Here is a 22692-nt window from a genome sequence, read left to right as displayed (position 1 = left end):
CCTGGGCAGATTTTTACCATTAAAACTGCCTTTGAAACATCCAAATCTCGTCATTCAGTTGCAATTTGAACTGCGAAGCTAGCCCTTACCAGTCACTTACACAAGAGACATATGCCCTGGCAACATAAGAACCTGGAAACATAAAAAAATTACCCCAGAATGAGCACTTAACATAAAATACAGCTGAAGCTGATGAGTGTGTCTGATAATTTGCTCTGTGGGTATTTGCTAATAAATCAAAGTATTGGATGAAATAAACATTTTGACCTACAGTAATGGTGGCACTAGATGAAAGAGGCTCACCAAAGTAAATACAATTAATCCAGAGGAACATAAACGCCTGTACCAAATCTAATGGCAACCCATTGAATATTTGTCAAAATATTTCACTTAAAACCACTACTGTCTGAAATCTCATTCACCACTGACAACATTTTACTTTCACAAATGATTTAACTGCTGTGAAAGATTAAAAAGAATGAATACAAATATGATTCCCTCCCCTAAATAAGAGAAAAAGAGATTATGTACCCCAAATGGAGGGTGGGAAGGTCGGTTGCAGAAGTGAGCAGCTTGACCTTGGCATTTCACTGCCATTAATAATCTGAAGTAGCCATCCAGCAGTGCCAGTGGCTTTTAAAGATAATAACTGGCCATCGTTTGGGTGCTGTCACTCATCTGAGCTCTTCCCAAAATAAGTTTTTAGTGCAGAGCAAAATGTTCTTATCTTCCTCCTAAAGCCTCTCTAGCAGTATCCATCCTTCTCCTGCTTCTTCCATTGATAATAGAAAGGATTAGGGAACAGGGACTCACTGGATTATCTGAGGATTTGGGTAAATTAGGAATTCTTTCCTTCACACTCTTTCACACTGACATCCTCTCTCTTTCACTCCCCTTTTTCATGGATAATAAGAAAGTCTGCCTAATGAGTGCCCTTTGGTATGACCTGCACCTGGCCCAGGCTAAAAAAATAAGAATCTTTCCCCAACGTTATGTGCCAAAGCGGCATAAAGGTTAGGGGGTTGTCAGCTCTCGTGGGCTAGGACCTCACAGACTCAGTTACAAGGTTCATTCCAGTAAAAAAAAAACCTGCCGGTGGTCTGAGATTCCTCACCCACAGGCTCACAGGCAGTTCAGGGAAACACATTTTCTCTCCCTAGGGCAACGAATGCTGCATGCAATCACTCCTACAGCTAAAAGAGGCAAGAATGGGGAAGAGGAGATTGATAGTGGTTTTAACAAGCCCTGGGCTCAGCTGGGCATTCCAAGGCAGCCAATTCTGTTAAAGAGCAATTTATCTTTTCAGCCAGACAAAATTACAATTCAGTGATTATGTAGAGGCGTTGATTGTGGGCTGTGATTTGTTGCCACAAATAGTAGAATGATTAGTAAAGAGCAACTCGGGGGGGGGGGGGGGGATTAGACGGTGGTGTAAAGGCAGAACTGAAAATAATGGAGATGAAGGAATTTAGTGAATTAAAATACCTAAGCGAAAACCTGTTGCCTTGTAATGTTTCAACCCTTGATGTTATAACAGACAAACCATGAAAATTACTCATCATCAACCAACAGATTATAAAGCCAACCATCAGGTGTGACAATTCCCTTCTCCCCTTTTGAATAGAGTTTTAATTGTTAGCCATGATGATATTTATACTATTAGGTGGGCGTGTGAAAAGTGATTATCTATTGTCCATGGGTTTGTACATGTACCGCTAATTACATTTGGCAAAGACATGAGTAAGCGATGCATGCTGTTGCTCTATTCTATTTCCAAAGTACACTAATAGACATGAGAGGGTACTCCAATAGTTGTTTGTTTTGATGGAAATTAGATAGACGAAGTGCATTGTATTTGCATGGCTAAAGTGGCCATAATTGTGTCTTTCCCCAAAGACTGTATAAAATATGGATGTACTCCTGTAACTTCACCCACAGGTATCTTAAGAGCCAAAAATAAAGCTCAATGGGGGTGGCTCCTGCCAACATCATTTTGGCAGTGCCTGACGTTGTCTAACTCACGGCTAATTCTGAAATTGGGCAAAGAGGTGCAGCGTGGATGGAGCTAAAGTGTGTCGAATATAGCCTACAGTCTATGCTAGCTTCCTGCGATGCCCTTAATTATGCAGAACTTTAAGTCTTAATATAATTCAAACAGGTGAGTTTTATAAACATTCTCCTCCCCCGTACAGTTGTCATAAATGGGGATATGAGCTACAGAGATCAAAACCATTTGTTGGGGTTTTTTTTGTACCAGGTTGTAAACATGCTTATTTCTGCTGTAAAGTTGGGCATTTTAACATGCGGGTCTATGAGGATTGACTCACTTTTGAAAACAGACTCAAGGGGCCATTTGAAAAACTGCAGCTTTTGGCACTTTTGCGTTTGCTTCATTTTTCAGCCCCATGAATTTGCCACTTGGACAAAACGTGAGAGAATGATGCATGATGTTATTCTATTCCATTTCCAAATAGTTGTTTGTTTTGATGAAACTTAGATGGATGATCTGCATTGTGTTTCCACGGCTTTGGGTGCAAGCATCATTCTTGGAAGACAAAACTAAAGTTACCTTAATTGTGGCTTTACGAGCACTGCTCTCATTTCAGTGATTAATCACTGTTCAGGGCTCATTTATCCAACACATTTAGCCAGGAAACAAGTCCATGTGACCAAAACTGAGACTTAACTGAAAATTAAGAACATGCTTTGGGGAGTTGAAATCGTGGTTACTATTGTTGAAATTGAATTACAAAATTTAAAAAAATGGTTGTTTGTCTTAATGCTTGATGTTGTGGTCAATGATTCAGCCACAGATGACACACACATGCACCAGAAACAAGAGAAGGGCCCAACAACTGTGCCAAATCATTGTCTAACGGATTATTATTGTCTCCAGAAGCATGTTCACAAATCAAAGCATTTTGTACACTACATTTTACAGGAAATAATAACCGACCAGACTCACTGGATTAAATGTAAGATGCAGCATCAGACTGAAATCAATTGTTTGAGCTTTTGAAAATGAAAGATGTCGGGTTTTTTTTTCTCTTGTAAACTGTAAACAGTGCAGCCAGTCATTCTTCTGAATGTGTTGATTATATATCGGAACCATTTGGAAAAACTATATGATGACATTATCAATTCAATTTTAGGGTTCTCAAATGAGAATGTCTCCTGAGTAGTGGAGAGTGCTAACAAATACATCCCGACACTTTACCAAATATCAAACTAGATATTTAGAAAGTTTTGAGCAAAACTCCTGGGATTAATCTGAGGTGATTAACAAATGTAGCTTCCAGGAAATAATGTCAGGACACTATGGATAGTAACCAGGTCCTTATTAATGCTGATTGCTTATAATAGTATTAGCTATTTGGTACACTCATTTTAAAATGATCCAGATCAGACTATGAGTCTAATCCCTGATTAAAAATGCAGATATGTCATGCATTCTCAATATTAAACCTTCAACATCAAAGTTCTACTTCTTTTGCTGATGTGTTCAAGGTGTCCCAGTCTGCAGCGTTGCCTCGAGCACTTTCAGCAGCTCGTGGGTTGTTTTTCTCAGAACTAAATGTCTATAACTAAAGCGGTTCTGTGCTCAGCGCTGCTCATTGAGACAGATGCTAATGTCCCGTGAAGGCAAATGCCGCTGCATCATCAGTAAACACACGGTTCCTGTCAGCCAGAGAGCCTCTGTGGTCCACTGTGAATCAATGAAGTCTCCAAACAAGAGAAAGTTATAGATTACCTGAGGCTACAAGACTAAGCAAATGGGAATCGCAAAATGAGATTAATTGCCAACAAATGGCAGGCTGAGATGTATTACTGGCTCCGAGGCAAAATGTTGCAGCATAGGTCTTACCTGTTTCATGTTAAATTTTATCTCAGGCGCTTGATGTACTGAGTGGGGTATCATTTACAAAACCTAACTGAAAATAATTCAGATATACTTTAGTTTTTGTTGATAGTCTGGAGAGCCAAGCTGACAACAGTAACATGTTGTAACATAACCTTATAGTCTATATCACGACCCTGAAATTTGCACCTATCCTCTTCGTTGGAATATTGGCAACTATAGACTTCACAGTGTTATGTGTAATAGGCTTGTCACTGAGAGTTATTGTCAGAGGCCCCATTTACTGCCTAGAAGGAGGGAGGAGGACAGGGATGGCAGGAGAGCAGACTTGGGTTTTTTTTCTGCACAACTAAATGTCAAGCCTACTTATGTGTCTTGTAAAGTTAATCCACTTCTCTGAACGTTAGATTAAGTCAAAATGAATAATTCATGTTCCTTTATCTTTTTACTACTGACACAGTCAACATTAATAAATACAGGCTTCCATCATACAAAGGGTGATATTAACAACGTCAAAGATGATGATTCAGTTTCTAATGGCAGCAGCTAGATTACAATTCAGACAGTGTTAACATGTTTACTGAACACATTTTTTTTGTTTTTTGTTTGCTTTGATTTATCTGTCCTTGTGTAGTATATTGAAAAGATTGAGTATATTGTTATTCTTTGATTACGTATTTTTCTTTCTTCACACTTGAAGTTTCTGTAGTTAAAAGCATGTGGAGCATGTGGAGTCTGCTCTGCAAAAAATGAATGTAAGCCTCAGTTGTATGCGGACATCAATTCTGCACGCCTTAAGGGCAGGAAGAAGCAGGTGCAGGGCACAAATCACTACCATTACCACTACGAGATATCTACCATAACTCACAGTCATTGTGTGTGTGTGTGCGCACTTGTTTGTGTGTGTGTATTCATAACTGAATGAATGAATGTGATGAGGCAGACAACATACAAACTGACCTCTAAAACTTTGCTTCCAACAAAGGCTGACAAGGCCTATAGTGCTATGCTGGCACTCACTAGTGTGGAACAGAACATTCTGCACAAACCCGTCATTTTTAATGTTGGCCAAGCTAGTGACAATAGTGACTGGAATATTTTGATTCACTTGACCCATATTTTATAAAAACAAGCAGCCGAAATGGGTTTTCTCAGGAGAGTGGCTGGAGTCTCCCTTAGAGATAGGGTGAGAAGTTCAGCCATCTGTGAGGAACTCGGAGTAGAGCCGCTGCTCCTTTGCGTTGAAAGGAGACAGTTGAGGTGGATCGGGCATCTAGTAAGAGGCGCCTCCCTAGGGAGGTGTTCCAGGCACATCCAGCTTGGAGGAGGCCTCGGGGAAGACCCAGGACTAGGTGGAGAGATTATATCTCCACACTGGCCTGGGAACGCCTCAGGATCACCTAGTTAGAGCTTAATCAGGCCCGGGAAAGGGAAGTTTGGGGTAACCTGCTAGAGCAGCTGTCCCTGTGACCCGACTCCAGATAAGCAGTTGAAGATGAGTATGAGTGAGTATGCAGCAATACAATTATGCTGTACACTACGGAGCACAATTGATGAAAGGCAGAGGTTCCTCTGTTTGGTTTACATTTTGGCCTTTAACTTTCGAACCGTAAGAAACTAAAATATTTTTCTGGATTCTGTGGGTGCATATCAGCCACTTCCATTTGTGTTGTTCATTAGATCCAACATTTTGAATCGTGCCCAAATCAATTTTTCGCTACTCTCCATACAAATTTTGAGCAATTATTACCAAATTTGGCACAGAATATCTCTGGACTAAAAATTACTTTTTAAAGATTTTTGATTCTTCATTACCATTATATATAGCTATAGCTGACCCTCAACGTTTGCTCATTTAATGTGGGCAGGGCTTATATTACAAAACATGTCATATCTCCTGATAGCTTTGTGCTATTATAACCACATGGGCTCAGAGGTAGAGCAGGTCTTCCTCCTGCCAGAAGATCTGCGGTTGCAAGCAGCAATCGTCCCGTTCCGCTTAAACAGGCGCTGCACTAGTTTAGTAGAGGCGATTACCATTGTGCTGAACTATTATTGGTACTGGAGTGGATTTAGCATTCTGTGTCTGTTACAAGTTATATACTACTCTCTAGAATGTGGAAACAAGTCCTGATTGAGGTCAGTCTACAGCCCAGAGTTCATTCCTAATATAGTTTAGAAAGAGGGCTGGATACTACACTACCCAGGTATACACAAGCTGTGATAATAAGGCTGGAAGTGATATACAGAAACAAACTGGCAGCAGTAGCCACTCTCAGGAAATCTTGCCAAAGAAGCTGACTGCAGCTGTAGGCCAACATATTTTACCTTTATAAGGAGAAGTGATTCTCCTTCCCCCTTCTGCCTCAATCACATGAATCTGTTGGACAGTAAAACACATTGAAGTACAGCAACGCTGAATTTAAGCAGAAGGGAAGGCTGCTGGCCTTAGTTTACAGACTGTTTCAGCATGCCTTTTGGAAAAATTACCCCGTCTCTGCTGCTTTTAAAATCCCAATGTCATTCAGACTCTCAGCTAGAAAATAGTGAGCTGAGCAGTATTTGGAAATAGAGTTTTAAAAGGAAATGGTTTGAGCTATACCCCTGGTGAGAGGAACACTCCAAAGACATACATTATGAATGCCACACAAGGATTTTTTTATGTTACCGATACCGAAGAAGGAATCTCTTTGTGCAACTGAAAATAAGTCGTAAAGAGGGCTCGTATTAAGAGACATTGTTGGGCGTCTTCATTCTATGTGGCATAAACAGCAAGACATAAACATTGAAATCCCTGGGGCAATATGTCAGTGTCTGACCCATTTCCTACATTTTTGTTTCCCGTGCCATTTATCACCACACCTTCTCCTTGTGTTAGTGCAAGTCTAATACAAAAATATCTGTATCTTTGTAGCCTATAAGCAAAGCAGATAGTTGCTTCTGGCAGCCAGCATGACTCACATCCACATGTTAACCATCAGCTTTATTTATTTGTGTCCATCCCCTCTTCTCGCATGAGGAGTCCTGAATTTGTGGTCCTGAGCTAAATACAGTGTTGCATGAACTCCCTGGTTCATGTCTGATAGCATAGAAGAACCCAATATCAGCAATTTATTTCAGTAGCTACACAGTCAACTACACAGACTAAAGATGGACTTAAAGCTAAGAGGTTGTGATTTCTGTGGCAGACAATTCCCAGGGAGCAGCGGCTGACTGTTCGACAGATGCAGTGTGTGGCATGCCTAAAGAACATCATCGAGGCAGTGTGCCTGCAGGAGAGCAGAGCTGTCTGCTTTGAGGATATTATTAACTCAAAACACATTCGCACACATTAGTACTTCGAGGAATGAAAAAAAACTGCCATGTACAAATAGCCAGTAGCACACACAGAAAGATAACCTTTGAATTGGGTTTAGGGAAGACAAAAAAAAGTATTTCTGTGTGATTCTTACTTGTTTATAACTTTATAACTGCAGATGTACTACAGCTTAAAATGCAGAAAATAAATAAAAGCTGCTTTTAGGCTGTTGTTTATTATCAAGTAACATTTGGCCTAGCCCAAGTATGGAAAGCACATAAAAAGTGGGACAAAGTGAAGACATAGTATTTACAAAGATATAAACACAAAAGCTCATATTCTCACCTGGCAGGTCAGAGAAGAGTAGGATGCACTCATTGAAGCCATTGGCCAAGAGACGGTCTCTGAGCTGCTGCAATATGGCCACACCGATACAGAAGGGGAAAGAGGAGTTACCCAGGAGCAGCGTGTCCCACAGGTGGAAGATCTTGTGCAGTGGAAACACGTCTGTATTGCGGGTGCAGAAATAAACATAACAAAAGGGGTGATTTTACAAAATGACTGAATACAAGAGTGGCTGAAAAAACAAATCCCTCGAGGGATGCACAATAGGATCCTGCAAGTGGGACAATGGCAAGCAACACGCACACAGTGAGAAATGGAGAATCAGTGTGATTTGCATGTGCATGGCACATTTACACAACATGGCTCTATGGCTTTAAGATGGAAAGCTCACAAAGCAATATTGTGCATTGTCAAGGGCTGCCTGGAGGGATATTTGATGTGGGGGAGGTAGCTGGGAAAATGTTTTTATGTGGGAAAAATGACAGAAAGAACATCAGGGGGCTGAGCAGCTTTAAAGCAAGGGACCTGCACAGGTTATTTCAAGCCAACTCTAACCACATCCTGATCATGTGTCCCACTGCAGTTATTAGTTCGGTCATATTACTTTCATTTACATTTATGTTTCCTTCCTGAGATTTATGCATGAGAACCAATTATATCCACCTATTTATATCATCCTGTTGTTTGTTAAGGTGGATGCTGGGCAGTAGACGTGTGCATGGGTTTGGAGTGTGACTGTGGTAAGACTGAGAGAGCGGTGAAAAGTGTGGTGAAAATGCCTCAGAGGATCCCTGCTACATTAGCAGTCTGCTGAGCAGACTAGTGCATGTGAGTGACAGTGTGGCAGTGTGTCTCAGTGTGTGTGTGTGTGTGTGTGTGTGTGTGTGTGTGTGTGTGTGTGTGTGTGTGTCTGTGTGAATTGAAGATGACCCTCCAACCTTGTCTCATATTGGATTGGGGACATTAGCAGTCAGAGGGGCACACCTCCTGAATACTGGACTCATACACTGCCTCAGGGGGAGGATAGGGGTTAAAGGGTGACACCTCATACTATCCGCCCCAGGAGTGGTCTGTGTATGTGTGTGTTTGAAGAATGAAATACTTCACTGCAAAGTGCTGATCAAGATCAATTTGGCAATTAATGTAAATCACAGGTTGTGTTCTGTCTGTGAGTCTGCAGACTAGCAGAGCTAAATATCTAAATTTATATCGGGAAGGCAACAAGTTATTCAAACACTTGTACTGTAGTATGAGTCTTTACCTAGAAAGCACAGAGGTTAATTGCATATTATTTAATTTGTAACAATGATCTGTGACCCTGGCTAACATGATCATAATTCAGAGCTCCAACTGCACCCTGTGGAAGATAACAGCGTAATGCTGCCATCAATTGACAAATTGCATGCTGAGAACCAGCCCTGCTGCAGCACAGAAGGTGAAATGACTCAAATGTGATGCTAATTTGTAATCAAGAGATTTGCACTATAAAATAGGGATATCTGTGATTATTATATATACATTTGTATTTATCAGGAGTAAAGACCAACATACAACAGTTTAAAAGCACAAATTACAGAATTATAAGATAAAAATCACTTTACATGAGTCTAAGGAGACCAGCTCCAGGGACCATTAGAATGAATAGCACTGCGGATGTAGAGCAGGCAGTGAAAATTGGGCACAACGATACAAAGAACAGCTCTCAAGTACGACTCACTTCCCTTCATTCATACCAAAGAGTGATTCAAAAGAACACTTTCATTCACGAAAAACACTATGCGCAGAAGTGTGTATCTTGACACCAAAAGTTATCCTTTAAGTTATATTGAAGAGAGTATAGATTCATGAGTAGGATGTGGCATACAAACTCCAATTTAGGGCACTCAAGATCATAAAAATATATATTCTAGGCAAAAGTTATAAAAATACATCACAACCTCCTCTAGGTTTTTCTGAGGAAGGCAAGCTTGCAGATGAATCCATATTTATTAAAAGCTTCTTATTTATATCATCCTAAAATAGAGTGCCTGGAATTGCCACATCCTAACCCAGGGACCTTAACATACTGTATTTTTTCCTTCCTAATATTGCCTCACAAATCTTCTCACAATGTGCATTTTAGAATGAATGAATTAGTTTTTGTGTAAAATCCTGACAATCTAACATTGATAGACCATAGACAAATTAATCGGTCGGCCGGTTAATCGAGCCGATTAGTGCGATTTTGAGATAATTGGCATCAACAGATGCCTGCGCTCACAAGTCTATTTATCAAAAAATGTGTGCAGACACATCTGCAGGCATCATTGTCAGTGTGGCTGCTGTAGAACAAAGTTAACACACCCCCTTGTGTTAGTTTAGCTAAGCTAGCTCACTAGGCTCGAAAAACTTTTATAATGGCATCCCATGCCCACCACTCCTACTTCCCACACGTAAAACCTTTATCAGATTTGTCATCTGGGATAGTTGTGGGATGGTAAGCGAGTAACTGTGAAGCCTTTTAGTGGTCGTCTACACAAGAAAATCTAGACCAGTGGTTCTCAAACTTTGTACATGACGTACCACAGACAATATAAGGCTCTCTCAAGTATCACCACTAAGACAAATGTTAAAATAAAGTAATGTAGGCCGACACTATTCAGCTACAGACAGGAAGGTTTATTCCTAATCAGGAGATTTATTGTTGACTGTCTTCAATAACAGCCATGCTGTAGGAAGGGTTAGCATGAGAACTGACATGTTAGTCTTTTCAAACCAATTATTTGTCCTCTGCTTACTATCTTCCATCACAGCTTAGCTTATAACTCATGAACGTGGATACGTAGCGGATTGAAACAAAAATCTGATAGGAAATGCTTAAACTTCAATTACATTTCAAAGATCTTAAAAGCGTAAGTATTTTCTTAGTGTTATATTAAGTGTTCATTTTAACTGCTTAAAAAATAGTTGTTAATTAACTACTTAACTGTTGTTGATTTTTTTAAACGGGTTTAGCAGCCTCTACGCATATCATGGCAGACAAAGAGATTGAAGAGAATGTTGACAGAGGAAACTAAAAAAAGAAAAAGGAGAGTGACCAAGCTAGAGGCAGCCAGACAATGTTGGCAAGAGCTTCCTGAAATAAGAGCCTACAGGACGGATGCTGAGCTGGCCATCTTGCTGCTGGACCAGCAAGTAATATAAGGTGTCTTGCTATGTCTTGTGTTTTGCACTTGTTTGATGTTTGGCTGTGTTAGCAAAGTTATCAACATGCTAGTTTTTTAAAATGAGTACCGTAGGTCTGATGTAATCATTACAAATGTGCATGTGCACATGTTCAACTGTCCATATTTACGACAGGGCGTATATTATACTCTTAAACTCCAGGGGCACCAAAGCGTAAAAAAACAATAATACGCAATGTTATTTGCAGTACTTTTGGGCAGTTTAATCTACACTCACCGGCCACTTTATTGGGCATACCAGGTGCTTAATAAAGTGTCAGTGTGGTCTTCTGCTGCTGTTCCCTATCTGCTAGAAAGTAGGTTGTGTTGTGTGTTCACAGATGTTCTCCTGCAATCCTCTGTTGTAACAAGTGGTTTTTTGAATTACTGTTGCCTTTCTATCAGCTCGAACCAGTCTGGCCATTCTCCTCTGACCTCTGCCGTCAACAAGGTATTTGCGCCCAGAGAACTGCCGCTCACTGGATATTTTCTCTTTTTCGGACCATTCTCTGTAAACCCTAGAGATGGGCGTGAAAATTCCAGTAGATCAGCAGTTTCTGAAATACCTAAATTACCTTTCTTCCCCATTCTGATGATCTGTTTGCACTGCAGCAGATCGTCTTGACCATGTCTACATGCCTAAATGCGTTGAATTGCTGACATGTGATTGGCTGATTAGAAATTTGCGCTAACGAGCAGTTGGACAGGTGTTCCTAATAAAGTGTATGTATAATGAGTGTATAACAATGAGTCATGTTTTTTTTTTAGGTAATATCTTTGATAAGTTGTCGAGCTGTAGATGGAAATGTAGTGGAGCAGAATATTGAAGTAGCATAAAATGGAAATGAACTACTAGAGCAAAAGTACCTCAAAGTAAAAACCACATAAGTACAGTACTTGATTAAATGTATTTAGCTACTTTTCCGCACTAGTTATGAAAGCGTCTTAGATGCAAAGTCCGTAGACTGTCACATGCAGTGGAAATCTCATTAAAAAGCTAGTAAGTAAACTCTTAAGGTAAGATTTTTTGGGGGGGGCAAAATACTGTATGTGTGATGTTTGTAGCTGCCTGGTACTTGGCCTTTTGATCTTTTCACACAAGGGGGAGAAACATTGCTGCAAGCAGATGTCTTATCAGCTTTACGTTGGGATTTTAAAATGTGTCAAGATAAATACAAAATGAAGATTAAAAAAAGATGCTGAGGGAGTGAGAGTCCTTTCCATTCACAACTGTAATTAATTGGCAGCTGGAATAAAGGTCATCATCAGAAAAAAAAAAAAAACCTACAGAACTAGTTTATACTGGACCTACTTTTTCAGTCTCTTTCATTGATACTCTAATTGAAGCAGACTCAAAATACTCTCTGTAAGCTTTGGATTATGCCCAGCGCCACATCAAATTCCCGTTGGGAGTACAAAGAAAGGCTACTTACGTGTAAACATAGTCAGGAACCATGGAATAGCATAAAGCTGTGTGATAAGAAAAAAAAAAGACAAGATATAAGCATATTCATGAGATAATATAGCATTCATTTGTATGCAATATTCAGTATGTCGAAACAAATTGCCAGGCGCTCAAATGAAATAAATGAACTGCTTTCTCACTAGAGAGATTTCTTTAAGAAATTCAGCACAAATGGCTGCACATCTCTACAGCTTCTACAGAAACAGAAACGGCAATAAAGGGCAAACTGCTGAGTTTGGTTATTAGTCAATGGGGAGAACACTAACAATAAATGTCATTATACAAATCCTGTCATCCATCCATCTATTCTCTCCTTCTTCCACACTTACCCTGGAGGAAATGCACAAAATTGAAATTGAAGATTTGCACGCACTCCACCATTCAATCGCCACTGTCACTGAGGTTCTGTAATATTCAGTAGCGAGGGGTCTGGAGCAGAGAGTGCAGGAATACTGGAGCTCATTTCAGTCAGTTAATTGATAGCTAATTGCGTGGGAGCTGGTGACTGTTCAGTAGACCTCCTCTCTGCCCGGGAGTGACGAGGAGAGAGAGAGCCACTGCACTGAGTCCAAGCCTCAATTTCAACAGCTCGGTAGCAGTACTGTGAGTCCAGCCAGATTGGATTAGTGTAGGTGTAAATGGCAGACCCAGGAGAGCAGCTGTGGCCAAATTGAGAATGGCCTGAATTAAACCGCTGGACACATGCTATCTGACTCTCTGCTGATGGCTTTCAGGCAGCCGCATTACTGGAGCGGAACACCACAACGCTTCCAGAGATTACATTGGTTTCTGTGTGCTTGCACAAGACAAACTGTATAAAGCTAGCCATGTTTTGGTATGCATAAATGGGAAATTAAATCAATTTTTATAATGCAGTGACATTTGGTCTTTTAGGGCCGACAGATTTATAACCTCAGTAAAACAACAGTTCTGAGTGTTCTCTGAAGTTCAGAGAGGAAAAGGGGATTTATGGTCCGTAAAGTCTAATTACTGGGATTGACATCAAGCATGAAAGCTGCATCAACAAAGCTTGTTCCAATATCATCCTGGCCTTACAATGAAAACAGACATACAAAGTCTCCTTTGAAAGGCAATGCTGGCAGTGCTACATGAAGTACTTATTAAGTCAGCATCACAACAGCGTGCTCTTCTTTGAACAGCCAAGTCTGAAAAAATGGATTAGCGAATTACTGAAAGAATGGGACATCTGTTGAAGGTAAGGCTTTGATTAAAAGAAATGCACCAATGACTAAAGATAACATTTGTGCAACAAGCCAATGGATCTTTCCAAGGTTCCCACAATTCAAGGACTTTTAAGGACCAATTCCCTCAAATTCAAGAACGCAACTTAGTGGCTTAGTTTGAGACACAAAAGAAAAAAAGGAATTACACTGAACATTTATATGAGAACTAGCATGCTTTACAGAAGCTCACAGACAACAGTTAAAAGAGAGAGGGTTGAATGTGTGTTAATATTTTCCAGGCATAGTTGAAGGTCCACTTAAAATTAATTTTCTCACTTGCTTCAGTCACTCAGGCATGCACATAACTGCACGCACATAACTGTCACACTTTCTCGCAAATGGTGTGGGAAAGAAATTACGCAACTGCGAGAGACACACCTTCCACACCATTCAATTTCTATTCTCTCAAGGATTGCAAGGGCCCAGAGAGACCTGGTGTCTTTCTTAATTTTATTTTTGCCTACAACCTTAAAGTATGGCAGACCATCATCAAGCTTCACTTGCACCACTTTAGAAAAGGAACTATAGCATTCGACACTGCAAGGAGGAGGAGACTTTAACCCCTGACTCCTTGATGATAAAGATCCCACATTTAATCTGGTAATGTCCCAGGAGCCGGTCCACAGGTGACACACATTCATCTCAGCACACTAACTGAAGCCCCTGAGAGACGATTGAGACTTTAACCTTGTCACTGTCTGAGCAGAGCTGTAAAGAGTAAAGCGAAGGGCAGAAAGAGATGGCACAAAGTAAGAGAAATAAGGTAAGCCTGGCAGAGGACAATCATTAAGTGTGCCTGGCAGACATTAGTCGCTGTATAAATCATCAACAGTGGACTACAGGGATAACCTGACCCTCGCCACGAATTGTGGAAAGGCGGATGTGTGACAAAAAGTGTCAATGACAAGGAAAAGATATATACAGTGATCTATGTAAGGCTATTTCCTTTGGCCCTGGTGTGGAGACAGAAACTGGAATCATTTCTTACTGTCTTTGACTTTCCATTAAAAGTAAACTTGCAATAGAAGGCAATGTTGTTATCCTTGTAGTATGCCCTCCACTGTTGCCTGTTGTCATCAGTGTGTCAGGGCACTTTTACTCTTGGTAACTTACGTCCGGGATGAAGCCGATCTCATTTAGATGGTTGCTTAGCTCTGGGTCATGGAAGGCAATCATTTGGGAGAAGACAGTCAAGTACTCTGAAACACAGACAAAAGGACAAGAAGTCTATACAGTATCTATTGTGTAGCTTGAGTGCTGAAAACCTAAAAGGTAAGGAAAGACTTTACAGACAGCATTAATTAGTCAAGGCTTTTGAGAGCCCGACTGAAAGTCACCGGATACCGATACAGTACATTTTTGAGGTGGAATGAAAATAGACCTTTTCTATGTGGAGTATGCACTGCTCTTGCACCGATATAGCCAGTCACTCAAAGGGCTGCTTTCTCAAACAAATAACTTTATTAAAGCATATTTATTATAGGGCACACTGGTAGCTGGTAGAGCATGCAGCCCCTGTGGGCCGAGTCCTTAGAAATGGCCCGGATTCAATTTTCGACCTGCAGCCCTGTGCTGCATGTCGTCCCCTCTCTCTCTCCCCCCTTTCCTTTCTATCTCCAGTTGCACGATTGATTAAAGGCAAAAAAAGACCCCTCCCGCCCCCCAAAAAGTTGTTGTCTTTTGTGTTTTTGAATTATGAAAAACAGATAGAAAGCAACCATGTAGCAGATAGACTGCTGATCCACTGAGCAACCTTGGGAAGGAAACATTGTAATGCTGTGCTACCACCATTTTTCACACTGGAAATCAACAAATGAGTTTCGACCAGACAGATAAACATTAGCTCGCTCTCCAGGGCATCTAGCAGTGGAAAGAAAGGATAATGGCCACATTCCCCATGGAGTTCAAGAGGTGTGTGTGGTGTAGCTGTTTTTCAGTCACATAAGGATTGCTTGTGACATTTCTCTGCAGGCTTTTGCAGTTTCATTTGTTTCCCTATCTCTAAATGGTGTGTCTCAGCTGCATAGTCCATTAAGACAAACTGAAATTAGTTTTTACAGCTTAGGAACAACATGGAGACAAAATGTAATCAACATTGAGCTGACGGCGATGATTATTTGTTTTTGAACTTAGCTGAATGCTCTCACCACGTTACTTATACCTGCAGTGGCAGTTGACTACATTAAAAAACACTGGATAGCTGAAGTGGAAACAAGTGAGGTGGAAAAATGAAGCAGTGTGTGAATTATATCAGGAGAAACAAAGACAAAAAAAAAACACAAGGCCTGTGCAAAACACAGCAGAGTAGTATAACTTCTCTAGACACAAGTTCTTATTGTAGTATATCTCACCTTGAATGACATGAGAGTTGTCCTTCAGGAAAAAGTTGTACAAGTACTTGGGGATGAAGGCAGACATGCAGGCATACGCGAGGGCTGTGAAAAGTATAAGATAAGTATGAAAGCCGAATACTAAAAAAGAAAGGTAAAAACACTCAGCAGTGAAAACCGTACGTTATTAGTTATTCAAATTCTTACCTTCGTTATTAAAATTCAAGTAGAGGAATGGGGCACAAAGTGAATCTAAACCTGAAATGATTCAAAAATAAATAAATGATCAAAACAGTTTATAATATAAAGTTGCTGAATGAGGTCACAGTTGTAATTGAGGGCAAGGATGGGAGTTTACAAGATTTGACATATGCACCATCTAGTGTCCAGTTATGTGTAGTACAACAAGGAGTAATGCAAATCAAGGAAAGAGAAAAAGATGAAAAAGGGAGAACAAGATATAGAGTCCCCACACCTTCTTGAGTATCAAATTCAAGGACTTTTTAAGGACTTCTCAGGCCAAAATCCCTCAAATTCAACGACCCAACATGGCAAAGTTTAAGACACACATCAAGGTTAATTACTGTAACAATACTGGGACTTTTTAAAATGAGAATTAGAAGGCTTTAGAGCAGCTCTCATACAACAATGAAAAAGAGAGAGAATCCTAAATGTGTGTTCTCTCTGTGATGGGTTAAAATGATGGCAGACTAATATAAGGTTTCTTTCTTTACCACCAAAACAATATACTGTGTAAGTTGAGCGAAAATACAAAAATCACTTTCATTTCTATTTTTGCACAACATATTTAAATAAAAGCACTTCTATTTCATCAATTACCGATGTCTGTTTAAAGCCTTGACTTTCTTCCCTCAAATTCTCAAACCTTCAAGGATTTCAAGGACCTCAAGGAGAGCCATGATAAAAGAACTATCCTGTGAGACAGCAAAATAAATTGTGAAAAGAGTGTCTGACCCTGCCAGTAGACCAGGTCAGGATGTGAGACCACCCAGGCTTTCAGCACACGCCTGAACTTGATGTGGCCCTGAGGAGAAGACAGCAGCTCGTCATACTGGTGACAGCGTGGGATGTCCACCTCAATCTGTAAGCATGCACAAAAACACCAGACAAAAGAATGAAGCTAAATAAATTTGAAAACAGTTTTGTGTGACTAAAGATTTTACTGCTGTCTAGTTTTAAATGAGTTACCTGTCTGTCAGTTGGTATGGGAGTATCCTTGTCTATGCTCTCGTATTTTGCTTGAATGTCTCCCTGTGAAAAAAACATGTTAAAACTGCACATTTTCTCAACACAGGACTATTTTTTTACTATTATAATTTCTTTCTTACCTCAATGCCCAAAAGTGCTGCCCACGCCAGACCTCGAACAAGCGGGGGTATATCCACTCTGGCCTCTTTCCACACTAAGTTCTTCTTGTAAGGATAGGCCTGAAGACAAATCATTAAACAGAATATATTAACCAGCTTTATTTAAAAAGATAACCTGTTTAAATGATAATACAGTAGATGACTTGAAAACATTCACCAGGCTCTGACATATTTAGGCACTCGTTCTAACTGGGAAATACATGCTTGTGTGTGTGTGTGTGTGTGTAGCCCAGACCTTGAGCAGCCTGTCAAAGAGGATGATGCGGATGAGCTGGTACTCAGTGTCTCTCTCGCGGATGATGAGTGGGAGTGTGACGGTGGCCAACAGCTCATTGCTGCTGTTGGACTGGGGCAGACTTGACTGCCTGAAGGAAGGAGGAGTAAAGGGAATATGACATTTACAGAGCCAAAATAAATTATGTGGTGATGTGAAAAATATTGACAGGAGAGGACAAAAGCAAAAAGTTAAGGATGGAGATTGCTTACTCGTCTTCCAGTAGAGGGTAATAGGCTTCTCCTGCTACATCCTTTAGTCTCTGAAAAAGGAAGAAGCTGTTTAAGGGTGCATTTTGAAACTAGCCTGGCATAGCCGTGTATTGGTCTGGAACCTGTCACTTAATTTTCAATTTCCAAAGGGCGTTATCAACTTGCAAACAAAAATGCCTCAGGAAAGAATTGGATGGACCTACAACGGTTCAGAGCAATGAAATGATGCAGTTCTGAGCAACACATGCAAGTCTTGCTGTGATTGCTCTGTTTTTCAAGTAGGAAAAAATGTCTAAAAAGTCCACGTAATGTACACAATGTGTCTCTGAAAACATTTTAGGTGAGAAATGGACAATACAATCACAGAATCATGTTTATTATCAGCACTGTCTTGTTTGGCTGTTTGACTGAAGTTCTGTGAACCTGGACGCAGTATGCCAGTTACGTTCGGTAACTACTTTCGATAGCTAAATTCTAGCATGACACTGTCTGTCAGTCATCTTCTTACAGCCGACCCACATGAGGTAAACGATTGTGATTGGTAGGCCAACCGCCTGGCTGGAAATCTGTCTGAATGGGAGAGGGACCAGACGAACTTGCCCAAGCAAATGAAACATACGCTCAGCAGATTCATTTAGTATCCAGGTTATTGCGAAACTTCTTACAACATTAATAAAACACCCATTATTACTCAAGTGTGTTTGCCACCATCACAGATCAACGGTTTTCAAAAGCATAGGCACATTTAACAGAATAAAGTATTACAGAGATGCATTGTTTATGGAACAGTTGTCAGTTAGTGTGATGAGCAAGCACTTATCAATACAAATTATGTAAAGGTTCATGAGTACTTTGTGCTTGAAATGTTTTCTTCCCTTTGTAACAAATGATGGTAAACAAGTTCAGTCAGGGCCTCGGAGAGCATTTAGATTTGATAATTAGTTATAGGACTGGAAACTAGAGCTGGAAAAATGAATCTATTAGTTTTAAACTATTAAATCGATCACCAGCTATTTTGGAAAATAATTGTCAGATTAATCGACAGTGAACAAAGTTGTTAGTTGCAGCCTTAGTGTAAACATATTTTTAAAAGTAGCCCCTCGAATACATACATTTAGACAATGCTGTCTGCTGACAAGATTGATGTCTTACATTTCTGAGTTGGCACAGCGACAGTGTCACCGTTGTGTCATCAAGCAAGAAACTTCGATCTCTTCCCTGGCCAAATGACTCCCCATCTTCCAAAACAAAACTAGAAAAAAAAAAACAGAATGAGAGAGAAAGTCTGAATATCACCCAAAGCTAGCAAATGCCTTCATCAGTGCATGTGCATGTGTATAATGTACTTTGGCAGTGTGCAGATTGGAGGTTTGGACAGTATTATCTCCTTGTTGGTCAGCTCCTTCTCCAGGTCTCCTCCCGCTAGACACCACAGATGGTACACCTCATCTATGGCCCGCTCCGACAGGTAGTCTTCATCATCGTCTAATAACACACACACAAACACAACCTAGACAGTAAACACCCGTCCTAGGTGGAACTGCAGAAAACAGTCAAATGATTACTTTATTAGCAAGTTCAATATCTTCTCCTGACATCAAGCCAAGATATGCCAACTCACATGGCTGTGGAATCTTGTTTGGAGGAGGGAAATGTATATACATTTCTCTTATGTGAAAAATTTAAGTGCACAAAGGAAACTATCTTGTTCCGTCAACATGATGTTCAAGGTGGAGCTCTTGTCTCTGTGGAGAGACTGAACTGATTCAACCACTGGACCGCATGTGAAACCGAGGAGCAAAAATCATGAAGTGAAAACAAGTATCCCTATACACAAAGAGATCCCCCCCTGTGTCCTTCACAATCACTGTTTATTTTTAGTCCTGTTTATTTTCAGATGGACTTTACAAATAGTATTTTTCACAGAATTTAGAATGGAACCAATTAAAATAAGTGCTTAAACAGTGTTTGCTCTCCTGCTTGCCACACACAGAGCGAGGCACGTACCTGTGTGTAATGTGGGAGGTCTGGCAGTAATCTAACAGCAACATTATATTACATTTAGAGGGGTTAATGTCCTAAAACACTAAAGTCAATCGAAGCTTCATTTGAAAACTTCACTAGAAAAAGAAAAGACTTTCAACACAGCCCTGATTGAGGGTTATTTGATCAATCAAATGTAAAACATCTTACATATCAAATGAAATTCCAGTTCAATTATTTGACACTAAATACTTTTATCTGCTTCCATTATTAATATGGATGTCAGCATGCTAAGATAATCCATCAAATCAACTTTGCAAAATTGTATTGACAGGTGAATGGTGAATTGAAGTGTGAGTGTAAGGCTTCATGTACAGTTGTAGTTGGAGCAGACCTTTGCAGAGGTCACTGATGTCCTCTGGGAGCTCCAGATGTGCACAGCGCAGGGAGGAAGAGAACAGGCTAACGGGCTTCTGGAAGGGCGTGTAGAGGCAGGAGACCCCGCTAAACACAGGGTCTCCCAGCAGCTGTGCAGGGGTCGGTCTGGAGGATTCATACAAAGTCAACCGTGACAGCAAAATATCCGTATACACAGAGTGTGCCTTTAAGTTGAAATTTTGTAAGAAGTGGCAATTACTAATATTGAATAATTGATTATATAAAGTCATGAAAGCTGTTTGCAGTGTCGGCCTGTCAGGCAATAACTGCATCTGTTTATATTGGTTTCATTTCTCATCTCTCCATTTCTTGTTGGTTTCAGCATGCTGTAATCCTTTCTGACATCCTTTCTGAGTATGCCACGACCAAAGTGATTTGAAAAATAAATGGCAAATGTCCTCAAACAACAATATAAATCAGTTAGAGCGTATTTACCTTTTGGATGGAAGAAATGTCAAGCATTTCCGTAGTAGCTCAAGAACATTCTCAGGAAGGTCCTGAAAAAAAACAACTTTATTAGCTACAGTAGACACAGTACGCACAGGTCCAGACAGGTTAAGGAAGAAAGAAAGCTGAATTGATAATGTGTTAACTAATGATGAAAATAATCATTAGTTGCAGCCCTAAAAAATAGTGTACCACTTCTTAGAAAAGTAAGTTGTCCGTTGCATTAGTTCCACCTTCCCGCTCTGGCGGAATAACCTGATGGAAAACGTGCCACTAACTGTGCACTGCTTGTGATTTTTCATGAGAATCTCACCACAGAAACCCAGTGCAAATACAAAGTCTGCGACAGGCTCAGTCACCATTACCTCATTCAGTGATACAGAATAGAAACAGATACTGTAGATGGTCACTAATTAACTATGATAAAAAAAAATCTTGTGTTTTTACTTCTTTTTTTTCATCAGATATTTCTTGATCTAATTCAATTTGGACAATATTTTTAGGGAAAGATCTTTAATCAACGCTGAGGCATTGAGAATTGATATTATTGTTGGGTTTGGTATTATTTTATTTTTCTATTTTATATTGATGCCAGTAATGCAACCTAATTTTATAGCAATGGCTAAACGATCATTCCTTTAAAAGTACCATAAAATGTCTTTATTTATAAATCTAGTTGACTACAATCTAGACAGCCAATAATTTCGACTTACCTTAATGGTATCCAGGCAACCATGTTCCTCAGCGAGGACAGTGACAATGTCGTCAATGCAACCTGAGAATGACAAACAATGTCACAGCATAGGCCTAATTGAGCTTAAGAGCATATTTTTCAGTACTCAGAATAATTACGTCCTTTTCACTTACCCAAGGTTAGAATGAATTTCAATCTCTCACTTATATCAATATTCTGCAGTAGTCGTCTACCCTGTAAGTGATTCACAGCATTAGAAATCATGGTCAAAATAATCATACGGCATGAATCAGCAGGACAGCTACATTAATATAAGTAGTTTTATACTTTTCGTAAAATTAGAATCCAGTGGCAGCTGCATAGGATTGTTTTGACTTGTGTGAACCAACATTTCTAATAACTCCAGAGTATTTAACATAATGTTGCGAAAAGCATTATTTGATGCCCTTATTGGATTAGCCTTCTGCCTTCATGCATTTATGTTGAGGACACTGAGGAGTTATATTCATTAAATAAATTTAATTTCCTAAAAAAAAAGAGGATTCTGCTGAGGATTTTATTTTTAGGTTGATGGCGTTATAAAAAAAAAATGACGACAACTAAATTCCAGTTTTGAAAGAGATGTCATATGAGGAAATATTAAGAAAATGACCTAATCAATACGCACGCAGGAGACAAGATATACATATTGTTCAAAGAATATGTGATATTAAGCAAGGGTGACCTCCTTGAAATTATTCCCACTAAAATGTTGCTCTTAAAAGAGGTAAAATGTCTTCACACTTTGTGCAGCAAAAGCATGTAACAAGCTTCTAGAGGATGTGGTGCAGGCTCCCTCTAGAGTTAAAAAAATATATATTGGATAAAAACTCACACAAATTATATTTTGTATACTTTTAAAGCTGCTTTGTGATTATTTGTGAAAGTATTGTTAATCTTTAATGTATATTGTGGTATTGTTTGATGTAGGTTTGTCTGTCTGTATGTATTTTGTTGTATCTGGTGTGGAAGATTTATATTCTGTCCTAGAAACTTATAGTATTTCATTAAAATAAATGTCATTAATTCGAGGCTTCAATTGAAAACCTCATAAAACATTAGAATGGAAAATAATAATAATAATATTAATAATAATAATAATTGGTAAAGCCCTGTATTCTTGCATGAAGATGTTTATGAAGGATTCTTACTGCACATAATTCAAAGAGCAAAACCCCAAGCGACCAGACATCACTTTTGGGTCCCGAAGGCAGAGGAGCCTCATCATGGGAAGAGTCACTAGGGTGGAAGGAGCCCTGAGCGATCACCTCCGGAGCAAGGTATGATGGATACCTGAGGTCATGTTCACAGAGCAGAAAAGCACATTACTTTGTCAGCCTCTAAATAACAGATACCCAGCATCCCCTATATAATCAATAATTATAATAAATAATTGCTTGAACAGAAACATCCCATCATTGTTTTCCATTCATTAGTGAGAAGTTTGTGACCAAGTAACAGAATCTTGATTCA

At 39.7% G+C, this 22692-nt stretch overlaps 1 protein-coding gene across 2 annotated transcripts in view; it reads right to left on the bottom strand.

Moving 5' to 3' along the window:
* Positions 1-22692, bottom strand: part of tbck (TBC1 domain containing kinase) — a 47634-nt gene that overhangs the window by 21187 nt on the left and 3755 nt on the right. For both annotated transcript variants that reach the window (XM_083934246.1, XM_083934247.1), the window contains exons 6-22: positions 22371-22512; positions 21354-21414; positions 21200-21261; positions 20475-20536; positions 19996-20144; positions 18965-19103; positions 18771-18870; positions 17619-17668; positions 17368-17497; positions 17094-17192; positions 16954-17016; positions 16720-16846; positions 15952-16002; positions 15766-15849; positions 14528-14613; positions 12139-12175; positions 7503-7664 (exon numbers count right to left, since the gene is read on the bottom strand). In XM_083934246.1, the coding sequence (XP_083790372.1) occupies positions 7503-7664; positions 12139-12175; positions 14528-14613; positions 15766-15849; positions 15952-16002; positions 16720-16846; positions 16954-17016; positions 17094-17192; positions 17368-17497; positions 17619-17668; positions 18771-18870; positions 18965-19103; positions 19996-20144; positions 20475-20536; positions 21200-21261; positions 21354-21414; positions 22371-22512 (1604 nt within the window). The remainder of the gene's footprint in view (positions 1-7502; positions 7665-12138; positions 12176-14527; positions 14614-15765; positions 15850-15951; positions 16003-16719; positions 16847-16953; positions 17017-17093; positions 17193-17367; positions 17498-17618; positions 17669-18770; positions 18871-18964; positions 19104-19995; positions 20145-20474; positions 20537-21199; positions 21262-21353; positions 21415-22370; positions 22513-22692) is intronic.

Source organism: Echiichthys vipera (genome assembly GCF_963691815.1).
Source record: "Echiichthys vipera genome assembly, chromosome: 2".
NCBI classification, from domain to species: Eukaryota; Metazoa; Chordata; class Actinopteri; order Perciformes; family Trachinidae; genus Echiichthys; species Echiichthys vipera.
The sequence above is the reverse complement of the archived record's forward strand: the minus strand, read 5'-3'. Positions and strand labels throughout refer to the sequence as shown.